This window comes from Callithrix jacchus, chromosome 8 (assembly GCF_049354715.1).
Source record: "Callithrix jacchus isolate 240 chromosome 8, calJac240_pri, whole genome shotgun sequence".
Classification (NCBI taxonomy): domain Eukaryota; kingdom Metazoa; phylum Chordata; class Mammalia; order Primates; family Cebidae; genus Callithrix; species Callithrix jacchus.
In genome coordinates this window covers 45,076,242-45,092,862 of record NC_133509.1, presented here as the reverse complement: position 1 = coordinate 45,092,862, position 16,621 = coordinate 45,076,242, and the positions used below count along the sequence as shown (strand labels likewise).

Below are 16,621 nucleotides of genomic sequence, written 5' to 3'. Positions count from 1 at the left end.
AGTGATTTTGTAAAAACTCTGGTCTCTAAGCCCTAGTTAACACTAGCTACCACACTGAGGTCACAGAATTTCCCTTGCAGTCTCTAAGGCACTGCTCCTCAAATTGGTTGGTTCTGAACGCCAGTATCAGTATCACCTGGGAACTTGGTAGAACTGCAGATCCTTGGGTTTACTTCCGGTGGTTAGTAGGGCCTAGTAACCTGTTTTAAAATACCCTCCAGGTGATTTTTGTCATGTAAGTTTCAGAACCACTGGTATTCGCTGATACAGTAGTTGCTTAATAAAACATACTTGGTCTGGGCACCGTGGCTCACATAATCCCAGCACTTTGGGAGGCCGAGGTGGGCGGATCACCTGAGCTCAGGACTTCGAGACTACCCTAGGCAATATGGTGAAACCCCACCTCTACTAAAAATACAAAAAATTAGCTGAGCATGGTGACACACCTCTGTAGTCCCATCTACTCAAGAGGCTGAGGCATGAGAACTGCTTGAACCCGGGAGGTGGAGGCTGCAGTTACCCAAGACTGTGCCACTGCACTCCAGCTTGGGCTACAGAGTGAGACTATCTCCAAAAGAAACAGGCTAGGCATGGTGGCTCACGCCTGTAATCTCAGCACTTTGGAAGGCGGATCACAAGTTCAGGTGTTCAAGACCAGCCTGACCAACATGGTGAAAACCCATCTCTACTAAAAGTACAAAAATTAGCTGGGCATGATGGTACACCCCTATAATCCCAGCTGCTTGGAGGCTGAGGCAGGAGAATGGCTTGAACTTGGGAGGCGAAGGTTGTGGTGAGCTGAGATCGTGCCACTGTACTCCATCCTGGGCAACAGAGCAAGACTCCTCAAAAACAAAAACACTGTTGGATAATTCTGTGTTTAGCAGCTCCATTTATGAGGATTGTGTTCTCTATACCTACTGACAGGGCTAGGCTGTGGCACACTGCTCTCACTCTGATTACTTGCAAACACAGTAAGTCCACATAGCAAAGGACAGTCTAAGAAAGTCTAAGTTTTAGAATTCAGACAAAAGAACAATCTAGAAACTACCAAAATAAACCAGGTATAGTGGCTTATGCCTGTAATCTTAGCACTTTGGGAGTCTGAGGTGAGTGGACTGATTGAACTCAGGAATTCAAGACCAATCTGGGGAACATGGTGAAACCCCATTTCTACAAATGCACAAATTAGCCTGGCATGGTGGCACTTGCCTGTGGTCCCAGCTCCTCAGGAGGCTGAGGTGGAAGAATGGCTTGAGCCTAGGAGGTCGAGATGGCAATGAGCTATGGTCACACCACTGCAGTCTAGCCTGGGTGACAGACCAAGACCCTGTCTCAGACATAAATATATAAATAAATAAAGAGACATGGGGTCTCACTATGTTGCCCAGGCTAGAATTGAATTCCTGGAATCGTGATCATCCTGCCTCAGCCTCCCAAGTATTTGGCACTAGAGGTGTTTGCATTTGGCCCCACATTCTTGCTGTCTCTAGACATTTTTATCTCCCGCTTATGATTCTTCCCCATCTCTCTCAAAGCAGTGCTGCTCTCACCTGGGATAACCCACCCCCAGATACTAACCCTGAACTAACATGGGTGAAATTAATCCAAATCAGATTTCCAGGAGATAGAAAACATTTATTTTAATATACAACTATAGCATTCACATACCTCAGCCCAGGGTGGGGGTGGGGGTAGGTAAGTAGAGATGCATTTAGTTTGCCCTGTCCCCAAAGATGGGCTGAACAGCTAAGTCACTCTTCACTCCTAGCACAGACCTTCAGGAGCCCCAGATATCAGGATGTAATGGTAGGGCTCATTCTGTTCCAAAACAGTTCAAACAACCTGTTCCCAGGAAGGCAAGCCTTGTGGTCCTTGGTCTCCTGCCTACCGTTAGGACACAATGTCCTCTGTCTAGCTAGGCATCTGTTGAAAGGCTGGATACAGGACAATGTACTCATCTTTCCATCTATAGCAACTGTCCTAGGTCTCTGATACCCCATTTTGGAGCACCGTTGAAGTCAGTCTCTGGAGGTAGTGCTGACGCAGAGGGGGCAACTGAGGATAGAGCTCAAAGCCCTCTGGGAGCATGGAATTGGGAAGCTTATAGTGGAGGAGGTGCTGCCGGAGACCCTGCAGAGAGGAAAGAAACCTTATGAAGTGGGTAATGAAATCTTGTGGTCTTAGTCATGTAAGATCTAATAGCCCACCCTCCTAATGGCCCTAATCCTACCTCATCTGCCAGCAGCCATGTTTTCTGCAGCATACTCCTGCGGGCAGCCTTTACCTCATCCTAGAAGCAGAACAGGGAGACATGGCACTGAGCTGAGGGCTGGTACCCACCACTAGCCTTGTCTGGCCCTCACCTCTCCCCAAGGTGGCCCAGAGGGAGCTCAACTGCTAGCTCCCTTCCTTCCTCTGAAGATGGAGATGTAACTTACTGAGCTCTGTGGGTCCTGAGAGAAGATGAAGCTATTGATATGAGCCACAGCCACAGCATAGAGCACAGGGCACCAATGTGGTCGGAGCGCACCAGTAACCAGGGTCCTGAAGTAGAGCTGAAGGAGGGCCAGGTTGTCTTCAGGAGGTACCGTGTAGCACTCCAGGGACACAGGCAACTGTGACAGGTGAAATGATGTGCTGAGGGGAAGGGTAGGAATGTATATACATCTACGAGGTGCATGGATAATGATCACATGAAACCAAGTCATGAGGGCAGAGATCAGGTTATGAACAGATATTTGTCCTCTAGCACAAGGACCAGGGTTAAAGACTACAGAGCAGAAGTCAGGGAAAACTGGAAACTGAGAAGCAGCCATAAAAAAGAATGAAATTGGCCAGGTGCGGTGGCTCATGCCTGTAATCCCAGCACTTTGGGAGGCCGAGGTTGGCAGATCACGAGGTCAAGAGAGCGAGACCATCCTGGCCAACATGATGAAACTCCATCTCTTTTACAAAATTTACAAAAATGTTTGTAAAAATATAAAAATTGGAGAGAGGGGAATACAAAAATTAGCTGGGTGTTGTGGTGCACACCTGTAGTCCCAACTACTTGGGTGGCTGAGGCAAGAAGAGGCTGAGGCAAGATCGCTTGAACCTGGGAAGCAGATCTTGCAGTAAGCCGAGATCTTGCCACTGCAACCCAGCCTGGCAACAGACTGAGACTCTGTCTCAAAAAAAAAAGAATGCCATTGGCAAGGTGTGGTGGACCACACCTATAATCCCAGCACTTTGGGAGGATGAGGCAGGTGCATCACGAGGTTAGGAGTTCAAGACCAGCCTCACCAACATGGTGAAACCTCATCTCTACTAAAAATACAAAAATTAGCCGGGCATGGTGGCAGGTCCCTGTAGTCAGGAGGCTGAGAGGCAGGACAATCGCTTGAACCCAGGAGGCAAAGGTTGCAGTGAGCCCAGATCATGCCACTGCACTCCAGCTTGGCTAACAGAGGGAGACTTTGTCATAAAATCCTAGGCGAATTAATGTAGGAGCAGAAAACCAAATACATGTTCTCACTTATAAGTGGGAGCTAAACACTGGGTACTTATGAGGAGAAAGATGGAAGCAACAGATACTAGGGACTACGAGCTGATGAAGGCAGGGGTGGGGAAAGGGTTGAAAAGCTATTGGATACTATGCTCACTACCTGGGTGATGAAATCGTTTTCCTCACACAATATACCCATGTAACAAACCTGTACGTGTCCCCAATGTGCAGAGAGAGAAGAAACTTAATGAAGTGGGTAATGAGATCCTGTTATCTCTGTCCACCAAGACCCTCTAATAAAAGTCTAAATTATTACAAAAAAAGAGAGAAGCAGTTGTGATGTTCTACTGCCTATCACTACTTTTTAATAAATTTAAAATTAAAACTTTCGGGCTGGGCGTGGTGGCTCAAGACTGTAATCCCAGCACTTTGGGAGGCCGAAGGGGGTGGATCACGAGATCAAGAGATCGAGACCATCCTGGTCAACATGGTGAAACCCCGTCTCTACTAAAAATACAAAAAATTAGCTGAGCATAGTGGTGCGTGCCTGTAATCCCAGCTACTCAGGAGGCTGAGGCAGGAGAACTGCCTGCACCCAGAAGGCGGAGGTTGAGGTGAGCTGAGATCGAACCATTGCACTCCAGCCTGGGTAACAAGAGTGAAACTCCATCTCAAAAAAAAAATAATATTAATTAATTAATTAAATTAAAACTTTCAAAATGTTATGTTCAACTGTGCAATTCAATTTTTTTTTTTAAAGACCTCCGGAGTTTCACTCTGTCACCCAGGCTAGAATGCAATGGAGCAATCTTCACTCATTGCAATCTCTGCCTCCGGAGTTCAAGCGATTCTCCTGCCTCAGCCTCCCAAGCAGGTGGGATTACAGGCATGCATCACCACCTCCAGCTAATTTTGTATTTTTAGTAGAGATGGGGTTTCACTATGTTGGTCAGGCTGGTCTCAAACTCCTGACCTCAGGTCATCCACTCACCTCAGCCTCACTAAGTGCTGGGATTACAGGTGTGAACCACTGCGCGGGCCAATCTTTTTTTTTTTTCTAATTTCTAAAAATATTTTATCTTTTTTTTTCTGAGACAGAGTCTTGCTCTGTCGCCCAGGCTATAGTGCAGTCGTGTGATCTCAGCTTGCTGAAACATCTGTCTCTTGGGTTGAAGTAATTCTCCTGTCTCAGCCTCCCGAGTAGCTGGGACTACAGGCGTGCACCACCACACCCAGCTACTTTTTGTATTTTTAGTAGAGACAGGGTTTCACCATGTTGGCCAGACTGGTCTCAAACCCCTGAGCTCAGGTAATCTGCTTGCCTCAGCCTCCCAAAGTGCTGGGATTACAGGTGTGAGCCACCATGCATGGCCAATGCTTTTTTTTTTAATTCCTAGAAATATTTTATATTTTCTTTTTAATTAATATATGTTTGCGCATTAAAATATTTATAGTTTAAGTTCATTAGAATAAGCTATAACTAAAATAAAAACCAAGCCAGGCACAACTGCTCCCACAGGTAATCCCAGCACTTTGGGAGACCAAGGTGGGCAGATCACTTAAGTCAACAGTTTGAGACCAGCCTGGCTAATATGGTGGAACCCTGTCTCTACTAAAAATACAAAAAAAAAAAAAAAAAAAAAAAAAAATCCAGGTATGGTGCTGCATGCCTGTAATCCCAGCTACTCGGTAGGTTGAGGCAGGAGAATCACTTGACACTTGAACCTAGGAACTGGAGGCCACAGTGAGCCAAGATCAGGCCATTGCACTCCAGCCTGGGCAACAGAGACTCTGTCTCAAAAAAAGAAAAACAAAATCTTAAAAACAAAACACAGTAAATAGAACCTTGTTCTGTTGCCCAGTCTGGAATGCGGTGGTGTGATCATAGCTCACTGGTAGCCCCAACCTCCTGAGCTCAAGGGATCCTCCTGCCTCAGGCTCCCAAGTAACTGGGTCTACAGGCATGTCACCAGGCCTGGCTAATTTTCAAAAAATTTTTTTGTAGAAACAGCGTCTTACTATGTTGCCCAAGCTGGTGTGAAACTCTTGGCCCCCTCCAGCCTTGGCCTCCCAAAATGTTGGATTACAGGCATGAGCCACCTCACCCAGCCATAACATAGTAACTCTTTACAGATTGTGAATTAAAGTCCTTGGCCTGATATTTGAGGCCCTCTCAGACTTCACTTCTTATTTTTACCCTTATTTCCAGCAAGTTCCCAACAAAAATCTTTCCTCCCTCCTTCTGCTCTTGGTCATGATCCTTTTGCTTTGTTGTTCTGCTAGCAACCTCCTGCCCTTCTACCTCCTTCCAGTTCAAATCCTACCCAACCTACAGGGTCTGGGTCAATCCCCACTTCTTCCACAAAGTCCAAGGTGATCTTTCCCTTCTCTGAATCCTGACAATACCTAGAATCTGAATAATTTGGAACTATGTTGGTTTTCAGTGTATCTCTCATTATCTAGATTGTCGCACTGATGAGCAAGGAGCTATGCCTTATTAATAGTAACGAATACCTACCAGATACCAGATACCATGTTAATGCTTTTCTTTTTTCTTTTGAGACAGAGTCTTGCTCTGTCACCCAGGCTGGAGTACAGTGGCTCAATCTCAGCTCACTGCAGCCTCTGCCTCCCGGGTTTAAGCAATTCTTATGCCTCAGCCTCCTGAGTAGCTAGGACTACAGGCGCATGCCACCACGCCCATCTAAGTTTTGTATTTTTAGTAGAAATGGGGTTTTACCATGTTGCCCCGGCTGTTCTCAAACTCCCGACCTCATGTGATCCCCCCCATCTCAGCTTCCCAAAGTGCTGGGATTATAGGCATGAGCCACCATACCCAGCCCCATGTTAAACCCCTTTCACTGATTCTCTCAATGCCCTCAAAGCCCCCAAGCAGTAAGATGAGGAAGCTGAGGTCTTCCAAAGCTCTTCACGGCTCAGGACTGACCCCGGGATCCAGTGCAGGATACCCTTAGCAGGTCCTGCTGGGCTGAGAAAGTACCTGGGTCAGAGGCAGGCTCAGAGCTCGCAAAGCTCCCACGTGTTCCCCAAAGAGGGTGAGGCGAAAAGTGACACTGAACCGACGCTGCAGAGGCAGGAGGACCAGGGCCCCAAAGAGGTGGTCCCCAAAAGAGACAGCCTCAAAATGATCCAGGAAGTTGGCATAGAGGTCCGGGAAAGACGTCAGGCCAGGGAGTGGGCAGTCCAGGCTGAGGTTTGGCAGGACCTGAGGCTGACAGAGCTGGGCTAGGAGGGCTGCCACCAGACGCTGTACTGGGGACTCCCGGAACAGCTCACTGTCTACCAGGAACACACACATGAGCCGTGCCAAGTGGGCAGCAGGGGGCACAGCCCAGAGGGCCTGGGGGCGCCAGCTCTCCAGAACTAGCACCCACTGCAGGACCCGCATGGCTGTGCCCACGGTGTCTGTGGGAGGGAGCCCCGAGGGGGTGTCCGAAGCCCGGTGGTAGAGGCGAATCAGCGGCAGGAAGGGCCAGTCGGTGGGCAGCAGCGGCTCCGTAGGCACAGGCAGTAGCAGAGTAGGGACTCGCTGTAGCTCCGCCCGGTACAGAGCCTGGGAGGCCAACAGACTGGCTTGGGCTGGCAAGCAGTGAGTCAGGTAGCAGCTGCGGATGCTGGGGAGGTCCTGGCAGGCCTGAGCTAGCAGAGCCCCTTGCCCACACTGAGGGGCCCTGCTGCTTCCTAAAGACAGCTGGTCAGAGAAGTCAGCTGCCTCTGGACCCCCTGTTGTTCTTTCCCTGTAATGGGACCCAAAAACCAAAAATGAGGGCTGGAACCACAGCACGTGGAGGCTGTGGCAGCTCTTTGGGACTTCTCTGAGGCTCCTAGGTCCAGACCTGTGCCTCCCTGTTCCCTTAACAACCTCCCACACAGTGCTGCGTATTAGTTAAGAGGATGCACGCTAGAGCCAGCTGCCTAGGTGCAAGTTTACATAACTTCTCTGTGCCTCAGTTTCCTCAGAGTAAAATAAGAAAAATAGTATCTATCTCATGGCCCAAATAAAATACTTACATGTAGACAAATACCTAAGGAAGTATCAGACACAGAGTAAATACTCAGTAGCTGATGGCTATTACATACATGTAACTGATTTATACCCTTTTTTTAGCCATGCAGTGACACTGAAGTCTCACAATCATTCTTGGGTGTGGTTAGCCTGATCCTCACTCCACTAATGAGGTCATGGAAGCTCAGAAGGGCTAAGTGTAATCCGTGGAAGAAAGAGTAAAATTTGGGTCTCATGGTTCCGAATTCAGGGCTGCTCTGTTAACAACCACAGCAGCATCCAAAAGGGCTGAGCTGATGCCACTGACCAAGCACTTACGGGAGGAACTCCAGCCGGAATACACAGCTCAGCAGCAGCTCATGGGCGAGGTACTCGCTTCCTGGCAGCAGCCGGCTCAGCAGGGCCAAGGCCATACCATGATAAAGGGCAGCATGGGTGGCTGGCAAGGGCTGCAGTGTTGCCTGCAGACAGAAAAGCAGGGAGCTATCTAGTGCAGGAGAGGTGGGGAAGGGGATACAAGTGAGGCTGAAGGGCACAGGTCCAGGGTGTGTCTGGAGAAAAGTGGGAGCCACATGGCCTGCCAGAAGCAGGCTGGGTTCCACAGAAGCGGGAGGGGGATAACGGGATGTAGGGGCAGGACTTGTCAGACAGGGGGACCCACCGCTTTCTGGGCCAGAGCAAGTGCCAGGTACTGCAGGTGGTACTCATGACGCAGGGCCCATGCAGAGAACGGTGTGAGGGGTGGGGCAGCCCCAGGAGCCACACACTGGAGGAAGTACTTCTGGAGTCCCGGGGCAGCCAATATGGCAGCCAACTGAGGAAAAGCAATTTTCTTCAGATCTAGAAATTGACTCTGATGCCTTCTAGGGCTCCCCAGGTGGCTGCCCCTCTCTCTAGACTCAGGGAAATAAGTGCTGGCAGAAGGCCTCCTTTCCCCATGGGACACCCTCCCATGTTCTTTCTTTTCTTTTTTTTTTTTTTGAGACGAAATTTCGCTCTTGTTGCCCAGGCTGCAATGCAATGGCGCTATCTTGGCTCACTGCAACCTCCGCCTCCCGGGTTCAAGCAGTTCTCCTGCCTCAGCCTCCTCAGTAGCTAGGATTACAGGTATGTGCCACTACACCCGGCTAATTTTGTTTTAGTAGAGATGGGGTTTCTCCATGTTGGTCATGCTGGTCTCAAACTCCCAACCTCAGGTGATCCTCTCACCTCAGTCTCCCAAAGTGCTGGGATTATAGGCATAAGCCACCGCGCCCAACCCACCCTCCTACTTTATTTCTGATTCCTGCCATCTTGGCCCCTTGCCTGGCCCCTAACCAGGCACCCCGCTCTTACCTGGCCACACAGCCCCTTGTGGATCCGGGCCAGGGTATTGAGAAGAGACAGGAGGGCAGTGAGAAATGGGAAGGGTGAGGCTGAGCCAGCCAGACTGAGAGCGGGGCAGCCTCCTGAGCAGCCCAGTGACACGAGGCTGGGGGGAGCTTCAGAGGCTGGCGCACAGGACAGCGGGTTGCAGAGAGGGGAGCAGTGCCTGTAGGTGAAGTGGAGAGTCTGAGGGGGACTCTGGCCTGGTGTGTGCCAGGCTGGAAAAGAACTGCTCGGTCTGTACCCAAGACTAATGGGGGGCCTGGCTGTGGAGGTCAGTACCCACACTCCTCAGAGCCCACCCTACTGCTGCCTGCTAGGGACTCAAGTTTCCCTTGGGCTGAGGGCCTGCACCCTGGGATGGACCCAGGAACTGGACCAAGAAATCCCACAAGGAAAGAAACTGCCACCTCCCCTGCCTCTCCTGGATACCACACACAGTACATACCTAAGGGAATCCCACAGGCTGCCCAGGGTGGGCTGGCTCAGCAGCGGCAGCAATAGCTCCTCCGACAGGCGCTCCATGTCCTGGAGCCAATCCTCTGGGCATAAGCTTGGCTAGAGGACCAAGGAATTCACTGAGCTGATGGCCCAGCCATTCATTCTCCTAGCCCCTCTGTACCCAGGCCAGTGCCCCCACTCTAAGAGCCCAAAAAACTACGTGTGGAGGCTTCTGCAGGCTAAGCATTCTAAAGAGAGAGAAGGCCCTGATGTTTAGGGGGCATAAAGGGAAACCACACAGGCCCCAGGAAGGCTGAGCCACCGCGTGGGCTCTCTGGTCCCACCAACATGGCTCCTTGGATGCTCCATGGGGATATGGAGGTGGAAAGAGGAGGAAGGGTAGGAATTAAAAGGGAAGACAGGAAATAAGGAAGTAGGAGTAGAGAGGGGTACACAGAGCAATGGGTGGAATGTAGCTGAAGGCAGGGTGCGGGGGTCTGGTGGGTGGCTGGCAGGCAGCACTCACTTGCTGGCTCCAGGCCTGGTAGAAGGCGCCCAGGAACAACAGGCAGGCAGCAGGCACTGGGCCCACGGCTCTCCACATCTCAGGTCTGGACAGCAACTTCAAGGTCTGCCTTAGACACAGCTCGACTAGAGGCTGGAGGCCAGACACCTGTGTCCAAGTGACTAAGGAGGTAACTGAGAGGCTGGCCTCAACAGAGTCGCTACAAAAGTGCCAAAGGGGGCCACGGTGAGGATGTGGCTGCCTCACACCCCTCTATGCTCCAGCCACCCCATCCCTGTGGAGGAGCCTTCCGCCTGTCCTGCAGGTCCTGGCTGTACTCTACCTGATGGTTTCAGTGGGGGTGCTGCCAGCTGCCAGGGTCAGCTGGGTGAGGAGAGTGAGCAGTGAGGCTATCCGCTGCATGGACAGGGGCTGAGGCGGGTGGGTGCTGAGCTCCTGTGGCACCACCTGCAAGGCCCGCATCACCACTGGGTAGAGCTCCCTAAGGAAGAACAGGGACTGATTTTCTGTATGAAGGCAGGTAGAGACATGAGACATAAGTCACGGCCCTAGCCCAGGGATCTGCAGTTTGGTGAAGGAGGAAGAGAACGAGCAGGGCACCCTTAGAAGGCTCAGCCCTGAAGAATGGAAAGGATGCAGTCCTTAGGGCTGCCCACAACAGGGAATTCACATGTGATTTCACAGATACCAATACTTTTGAGCACAGAATGTGGTTAACCCAGGTTTGTCCCCCTCTTCCCTGGCTAGGCCTGACTCCCAAGCCTTTTCATACCTGGCAGAAGCCCTCCCCATCATTCTTATCCTCCCTCCAAGCTTGGCACCTTGAGCAAGGCTGAGGTGTTTGATTTGACCAGAAGAGCAGAACTGAGGGTGTCTAAGGGGGAGCCTACCCCTGCCTTTCCTCACCTGTAAAGGTCACTGCCCTGGCCATAGGAGGCAGCCACTGCCCATAAACGGAGAGCCTCAATGCTCAGCGTCTCAGCTTCCTCCGGGGGCAAGGTCAGTTCTTGGGGAGCCTCAGCTATGAAGCGGCACAGGCGGCTCCGGAGATCAAAGCTGCTCAACTGGAAATGGGCACAGTCTGGGGATCAGGGTCAGCTGCGAGTCAGCTGGACAGAGGGTGGTTCAACTCAACCTTGACCCAGGTCCCTCTGGTGCCACAAAGTCATACCTCAGTCACCCTGCCCTTCCTCCTTTTTATTTTAAAATTTCAGTTTTGTTTTTTTTTTTATCATTTATTATTATTATGATTTTTGAGACAGTCTCACTCTGCTGACAGGCTGGAGTCCAGTGGCTCAATCTTGGCTCACCACAACCTCCACCTCCTGGGTTCAAGCGATTCTCCTGCCTCAGCCTCCCACATAGCTGGGATTACAGGCACACACCACCATGCCTGGCTAATTTTTGTATTTTTAGTAGAGGCGGGGTTTCAGTATGTTGGCTAGGCTGGTCTCAAACTCCTGACCTCATGATCCAGCTACCTCAGTCTCCCAAAATGCTGGGATTACAGGCCTGAGCCACCATGCCTGGCCCCTGTTATTATCTTTTTTAGAGGGAGTATTGCTTTGCCACCCAGGCTGGAGTGCAGTGCGATCTTGGCTCACTCCAGCCTCCACCTCCTAGGTTCAAGCAATTCTCCTGTCTCAACCTCCCAAGTACCTGGGATTACAGGCGAGCATCACCACACCTGGCTAATTTTTCTATTTTCAGTAGAGACAGGGTTTTGCCATGTTGGCCAGGCTGATCTTGAACTGCTGACCTAAAGTGATCTACCACCTCGACCTCCCAAAGTGCAGGGATTATAGGTGTGAGCCAATGCACTCAGCCAGTAGTAGTATTTTTGGGACAGGGTCTCAACCTATCACCTAGGCTGTAGTGCAGTGGTGCAATCATAGCTCACTGCAGCCTCGACCTCCAGGGCTCAAGTGATCCTTCTACCTCAGCCTACTGAGTAGCTGAGACTATAGGCATGTGCTACCATATCCGGCTAATTTTTTGCTTTTGTTTTGTTGAGGGCCCAGGCTGGCCCCTGAACTCCTGGCCTCAAGTGATCCTCCTGCCTTGGCCTCCCAAAACGCTGGTATTACAGGCATGAGCCACCCCACCTAGCCCTCCCTCTTTTTAGCAAGACTTGCTAAAAAGCACCTTCTCTAGGGCTACTTGGCTATGGGTGATGAGTGCCTATGTGCATGAGGCCTTTCTGATCTGGGTCTAGGGAACAGGGAGACCTCCTATCACATCATGAGACCACAGTAGGTCTATAGGATGCACCAGGCTCCAGTAAACAGGTTCATATCTGGTGGTTTCTGCCACGTTTCTAAGCAACTGAACCAAAGAGGAAGAGGAAGATGGCAAGAGCTGGCTCCCCAGAGTTCAGGGGCCATGTTTAGCTCCCAACCCAACCCTGTCCCATGCATTCCCCCATCCCTTGCCCTGTGCCCTGCTAACCAGCCGGGCAGCAATATTCCTCCCAGCTGAGGCCAGAACACGAAGTAGTTTCATGGCAGTAGCACAGGGTACTTTGTATAGATTGGGGGTAGGTCCTGCCCCAACAGGAGACCAGCTGGTGGGCAAGAACTCTCGAACTATGGTCTCTATCAGCCGAGGGCACTCCAGGACCTACGGGTGACAGAAGGAAAAGAGAAGCAGGGAGGCTGTGGGTCAAGAGCAGGCCCCAGTAGGCTTTTTTTCTCATTCCTTGCTTCCTTTTCCTCACCCTTGTGGCTGACTCCAGGGAATGCCGGGCCAGGCGGATGAGCACAGCCAGGATGTCAAGAACCACAGCAGGTCCTGGGTAGGTCACCTCCAGCACATAGCGCAGCCGAGGCAGCAGGCTGGTAGCCAGGAGCCCCTGGGGGTTGGAGAGAGAAACCCACTGACAAATGCAGCTGGGCCCTGGGCACTGATGAACCCTCTTTCCAGCATGTGTTTCTAGCATGTGTGCCCTGGGCCATGGGATGGGAAAGAGGCTGTCCCTTTACCTTGATGACATCATGTCGGGCCAGGTCAGGTGGAGGCCGCCTTTCTTCTTCAGGGCTTTTCCTTTTTGCCTTTTCTGCTGGGTGTTCTTCATCCTCATCCTCATCTTCCTTGTCCTCCTGACTGGGCATGAGAGGGAACATCAAAGCTCCGTGGTACCAAGAGAAGGTGCGGTCGAGGAGTTCCTGCCAGAGGAAAGGGAGTTAGGGGGGCGATACTGCAGGGGCGAGGAAATGGGTCTAGGAGTTGAGAGGATGCTCCCCCAAAAAAGCAGAAAGGCAAGGCTCCTGGGCCCTGGGGCCTTTAGGAGATGAGGGAGACACCTGCCATCCCATTCTACATCTTGCTTGTAAAGCCTTAGCAATGGGGCATGCCCAGCAATAGGAATAGGGACCCTGACACCTCCAAGCCCAAGCCCCATTCCTATCCCTGTGGTACCTCATCTCCAGGAGCCACCAGCAGAGCCCGAAGAGCACGGATGGCAGCTGCAATGACCCCATCCACTCTGTCATCCAAGGAAAAGCGCAGTAGGAAGAGGAAACCAGCATCCAAAAGGAGGCTTAAGACACTGCCTGCTAGCCGGTCCCCAAACTCACCAGCCTGGGCCTGGGGGCAGGATAAAACCTTGCTAAAGATGCTGAAGTTATCTAGAAGCTTTGCCCTAATCCTTCGTTTGCCCCGCTGTGATCCTAGGTTGTTAAAGCACATATCTGGCTAGTGAGCCAGTGTGAAAAGGGCAGGAGATGGGGAAGTCTGAGGCTGTGGGGTGAAGGACAGGGTGGGCAGGACTAGGCTGGCAATCCACTCACCCTGCTTATGACTTGGGCCAACACATGCAGTGCCAGTGCTCTCTGCTGGGACACCTGGCTGCGGGTCAGGTGGAACAGCTCCTGTAGGGAGTACCCTGCTCTCTGGGGCAGGAACAAGAAGTCAGAAGCAGCCAGGATACAGCACAGTGCCCTCAAAACACCAAGCAAGGTATCACAGAAGAGACAAAGGTAAATAAGTGAAATTTGCCTTGCTCTCCATGGAGCTTCAAGCTGGTAAAGAGACTTGCATACAAGTAACCATGTCATAAGGCAGATGCAAAGGAATGTGGTAACTGATGTTTAATGTATGACCAGAGGACAGGACAAAGAGAGAAGACCTGGAAAATTGAACTGGTCTCAGAGGATGGGTAGAGCTTTGATGGCCTGTTTTGGAGCAAAAGGCAAAGGCATTCCCTGGAGTGAGCGGAGTCCTATAGGTCCCTGAGCACAGGTGCATGGGAGAAGCCGGCAGTGTGGTGCAGCAGGAAGTGAAGGAGGCAGAGCAGCAGGGTCAGCAGTGACAGAAGGTGGAAGGACTGTCTTGCCCAGTTGAGGCCAGGACCTTATTCTATGAGCAGAGGAGAGCTGGGAAACTTCCAGAGGCAAGGTATGGCCTGAGCTGGGCCAGGAGAAATCAGCATGGCAGCCCCGTGAGGCATGGAATGGCAGGGGGCAGAGAGCAGAGGACATGGAGAGCCAGCAGACAGAGGAAGCAAGGCCACAGTGCAGGAGGCATCATGAGGAGGTGACAGAAGATTGGAAAGTTCTAGCAACTGATCAGAATGTGGAGAGAGGATCAGGATTTTAAGCCTAAGAAACAATGCACTGCAAGGGCATGAACTAGAACAGGGCATGCAGAAGGTCAAAGGCAATTGACCAGAGATCCCTTTCACAGGGTTGTTAAAAGAGCTGTCCCATCCTCTCCAGTCCCATGCCTCACCTCTGCCTCCTCTCCATGGTGGTGCAGACCCAGGTGGGTGGGCAGGTCCACGTCAGGGGCCAGTAGTTCTCCCTGAAGACTGAATCGAGCCTGCATCCTCTAATGGAGAGAGAGAGAGAGAGAGAGGACTGTTGCCTGGGGGTACCAGCAAGCTTCCCACACCCACTCCCCACCTTTAATCCCAGACCTTTCAGGACTTAGGTACTGACTCTACCTCTTAACTAGATATAGGGCTTATCTGGCCTTAGGGGCCAGGCAGAGTGATGGGAAAGATGGGTGAGAGCAAAGGAGGGATGCTTCTCAGGCTCTGGGCAATAGAAAGGCCTGAGTTCTGAGGGCAAGAGCAGCAGCTCCTCTCCCGACCCATCTCATCCCTTGTCTCGTAGGCCAGCTGGCCTTCCTCACCTCCTGTGTCTGCTGCCGCCGGAGAGGGGGCAAGTCCTGGGTCCAATGGAGCTTCTCCAGCTCAACAGTGTCCATGTGCAGCCATTCTTTCTGAAGGGTCACGGGCAGTGCCAGAGCTGGGGAGACAGTGTGAGAGTATTCCCCAAAGGGCTCAGCTCAGTATCCACAGGAGTCTCCACCATAACCCAGCAGCTGCCACATCCACCTCTGTTCCAGGATCTGACAGCTTCTACCCTCAGTTATGGCTAAAAGGCATGGCCCAGGGACTGGAACTAGGGCTGGGATGAAAGTCTCCAATATGACAGACATACTCTATCCTGGACTCCAGCCCCTTGCTGACCCCAAGGATTTGTTGGGAGGGGAGAGAGGAGGAGGAGAAGGAAAAAAGAAAAAAGGAGAAAAAAAGAAAGAAGGGAGAACCACACATATCGGGAAGCCTCTCCACTCTCCAGTATCAGCCCTTAAAGGAGCACGGGAATGGGGACAAGGAGGAGGAGGAGGCTTCTGGGGGGAAGAATACAGAAACAAATCCCATATTTTCCTACTTCATGCCTACCCCCACCCAACCTGCTCAGCTGGCCTGGAGTTCTTCCAGGGGCATGAGGTTCCGGGCTGTCATAATTCAATTTCTTCTTTTGTTAATCACTAATGAAATAATCTTGTTTCTGGGAAATGAGTACTTCCAATGGCCTCTGCTTCTGGTCTGGCATGTTCATAAGACCTCTGTCAGATTCTGCCTCTCCCATTACCCTGGCCCTGACATCTTCCCCACAACACTGTGAGCAGAGAGAGAGAGAACAGTGATATAGACAGAGCCAGAGCTGGGGCAGCTACAGCAGGGGCAGAAAGACAGTCTGCTGGGAGCGGGTGGGGCGGGATTCAGCCACCACGCACTGCTGCCCCTTAAAAGGGAAGGTGAAGGAGCAGTAACAGGACAAGAAAACAGGAAGCATGTGCAGGAAGAAGACATGCATCAGCAATGAAGATTGCCTTGAAGCCAATAATGAGGATTAATGTTAGATGTCCAAAAGCAGAGAAGATTCTCTCTTCTCTCATTTCCTAGGCCTAGAAGGGACACTTTCCCCTACTTTTATCCACCAAAATCTGACCCCTACCCGCTACAAACCTGGGGCTTCTGGCTCCAGCTTGTCTCCCTTCTTGGGCTCACTGGCAGAAGATGACATAAGGGGTTCCTCCTTGGTGACATTAGCAGAGAGTCCTCCTGGCCTCTGCTCCTCAGAGGCCTTCTTTCCTGTTTGCTCTTGGGTGTGGCTGTGAGATCTTAAGAAAGCAACCAAGCTGGGGTCTAGAGGTGAAAGTAGAGGGGAGAGTAAGAGACAAATCCTCCCTGGCCTCCTACAGACCTGGAACCTGCTGAATATTGCCTATCTGTAGGTGCCAAGGACAGGACAAGCTGCTTCCCAGCCTGGACCTGAGCCTTCTGGGTGCTCCTGTGGCCCATCAATGACCTAGCCTTTTCACACCTGTGGGGTCACTAGGCCCACCATTCTCTCTATCCGTCACAGTCCCCCGGCCCAGTTCCTATGCCTATCCCTGTGCTTGGCTTCAGGTGACAGTTCTGATGTAAGTGGCTATAAAATGACTAAGTTAATGTTGACTAGGGCCAAAACACACACACACA

General features: G+C 51.4%; 1 protein-coding gene across 15 annotated transcripts in view; it reads right to left on the bottom strand.

Moving 5' to 3' along the window:
• Positions 1-1,617: 1,617 nt before the first annotated feature.
• The window catches only part of RPAP1 (RNA polymerase II associated protein 1), a 28,077-nt gene continuing 13,073 nt past the window's right edge, over positions 1,618-16,621 (bottom strand). For 6 of the 15 annotated variants that reach the window (XM_078334325.1, XM_002753518.5, XM_078334320.1 and 3 more), the window contains 19 exons: positions 16,106-16,285; positions 14,980-15,095; positions 14,575-14,673; positions 13,635-13,736; positions 13,264-13,431; positions 12,828-13,010; positions 12,563-12,697; positions 12,295-12,465; positions 10,753-10,910; positions 10,169-10,327; positions 9,847-10,045; positions 9,328-9,437; positions 8,850-9,045; positions 8,176-8,328; positions 7,833-7,975; positions 6,489-7,245; positions 2,442-2,618; positions 2,234-2,293; positions 1,618-2,133 (listed from right to left, as the gene is read on the bottom strand). In XM_078334325.1, the coding sequence (XP_078190451.1) occupies positions 1,984-2,133; positions 2,234-2,293; positions 2,442-2,618; positions 6,489-7,245; positions 7,833-7,975; positions 8,176-8,328; positions 8,850-9,045; positions 9,328-9,437; positions 9,847-10,045; positions 10,169-10,327; positions 10,753-10,910; positions 12,295-12,465; positions 12,563-12,697; positions 12,828-13,010; positions 13,264-13,431; positions 13,635-13,736; positions 14,575-14,673; positions 14,980-15,095; positions 16,106-16,163 (3,294 nt within the window). In that variant the 5' untranslated portion in view covers positions 16,164-16,285 and the 3' untranslated portion in view covers positions 1,618-1,983. Of the gene's footprint in view, positions 2,153-2,233; positions 2,294-2,441; positions 2,641-6,488; positions 7,246-7,832; positions 7,976-8,175; positions 8,329-8,849; positions 9,046-9,327; positions 9,438-9,846; positions 10,046-10,168; positions 10,328-10,752; positions 10,911-12,294; positions 12,466-12,562; positions 12,698-12,827; positions 13,011-13,263; positions 13,432-13,634; positions 13,737-14,574; positions 14,674-14,979; positions 15,096-16,105; positions 16,286-16,621 lie in introns of all 15 variants that reach the window. The other 9 variants (XM_009005519.4, XM_078334322.1, XM_078334324.1 and 6 more) reach the window with 6 other exon arrangements.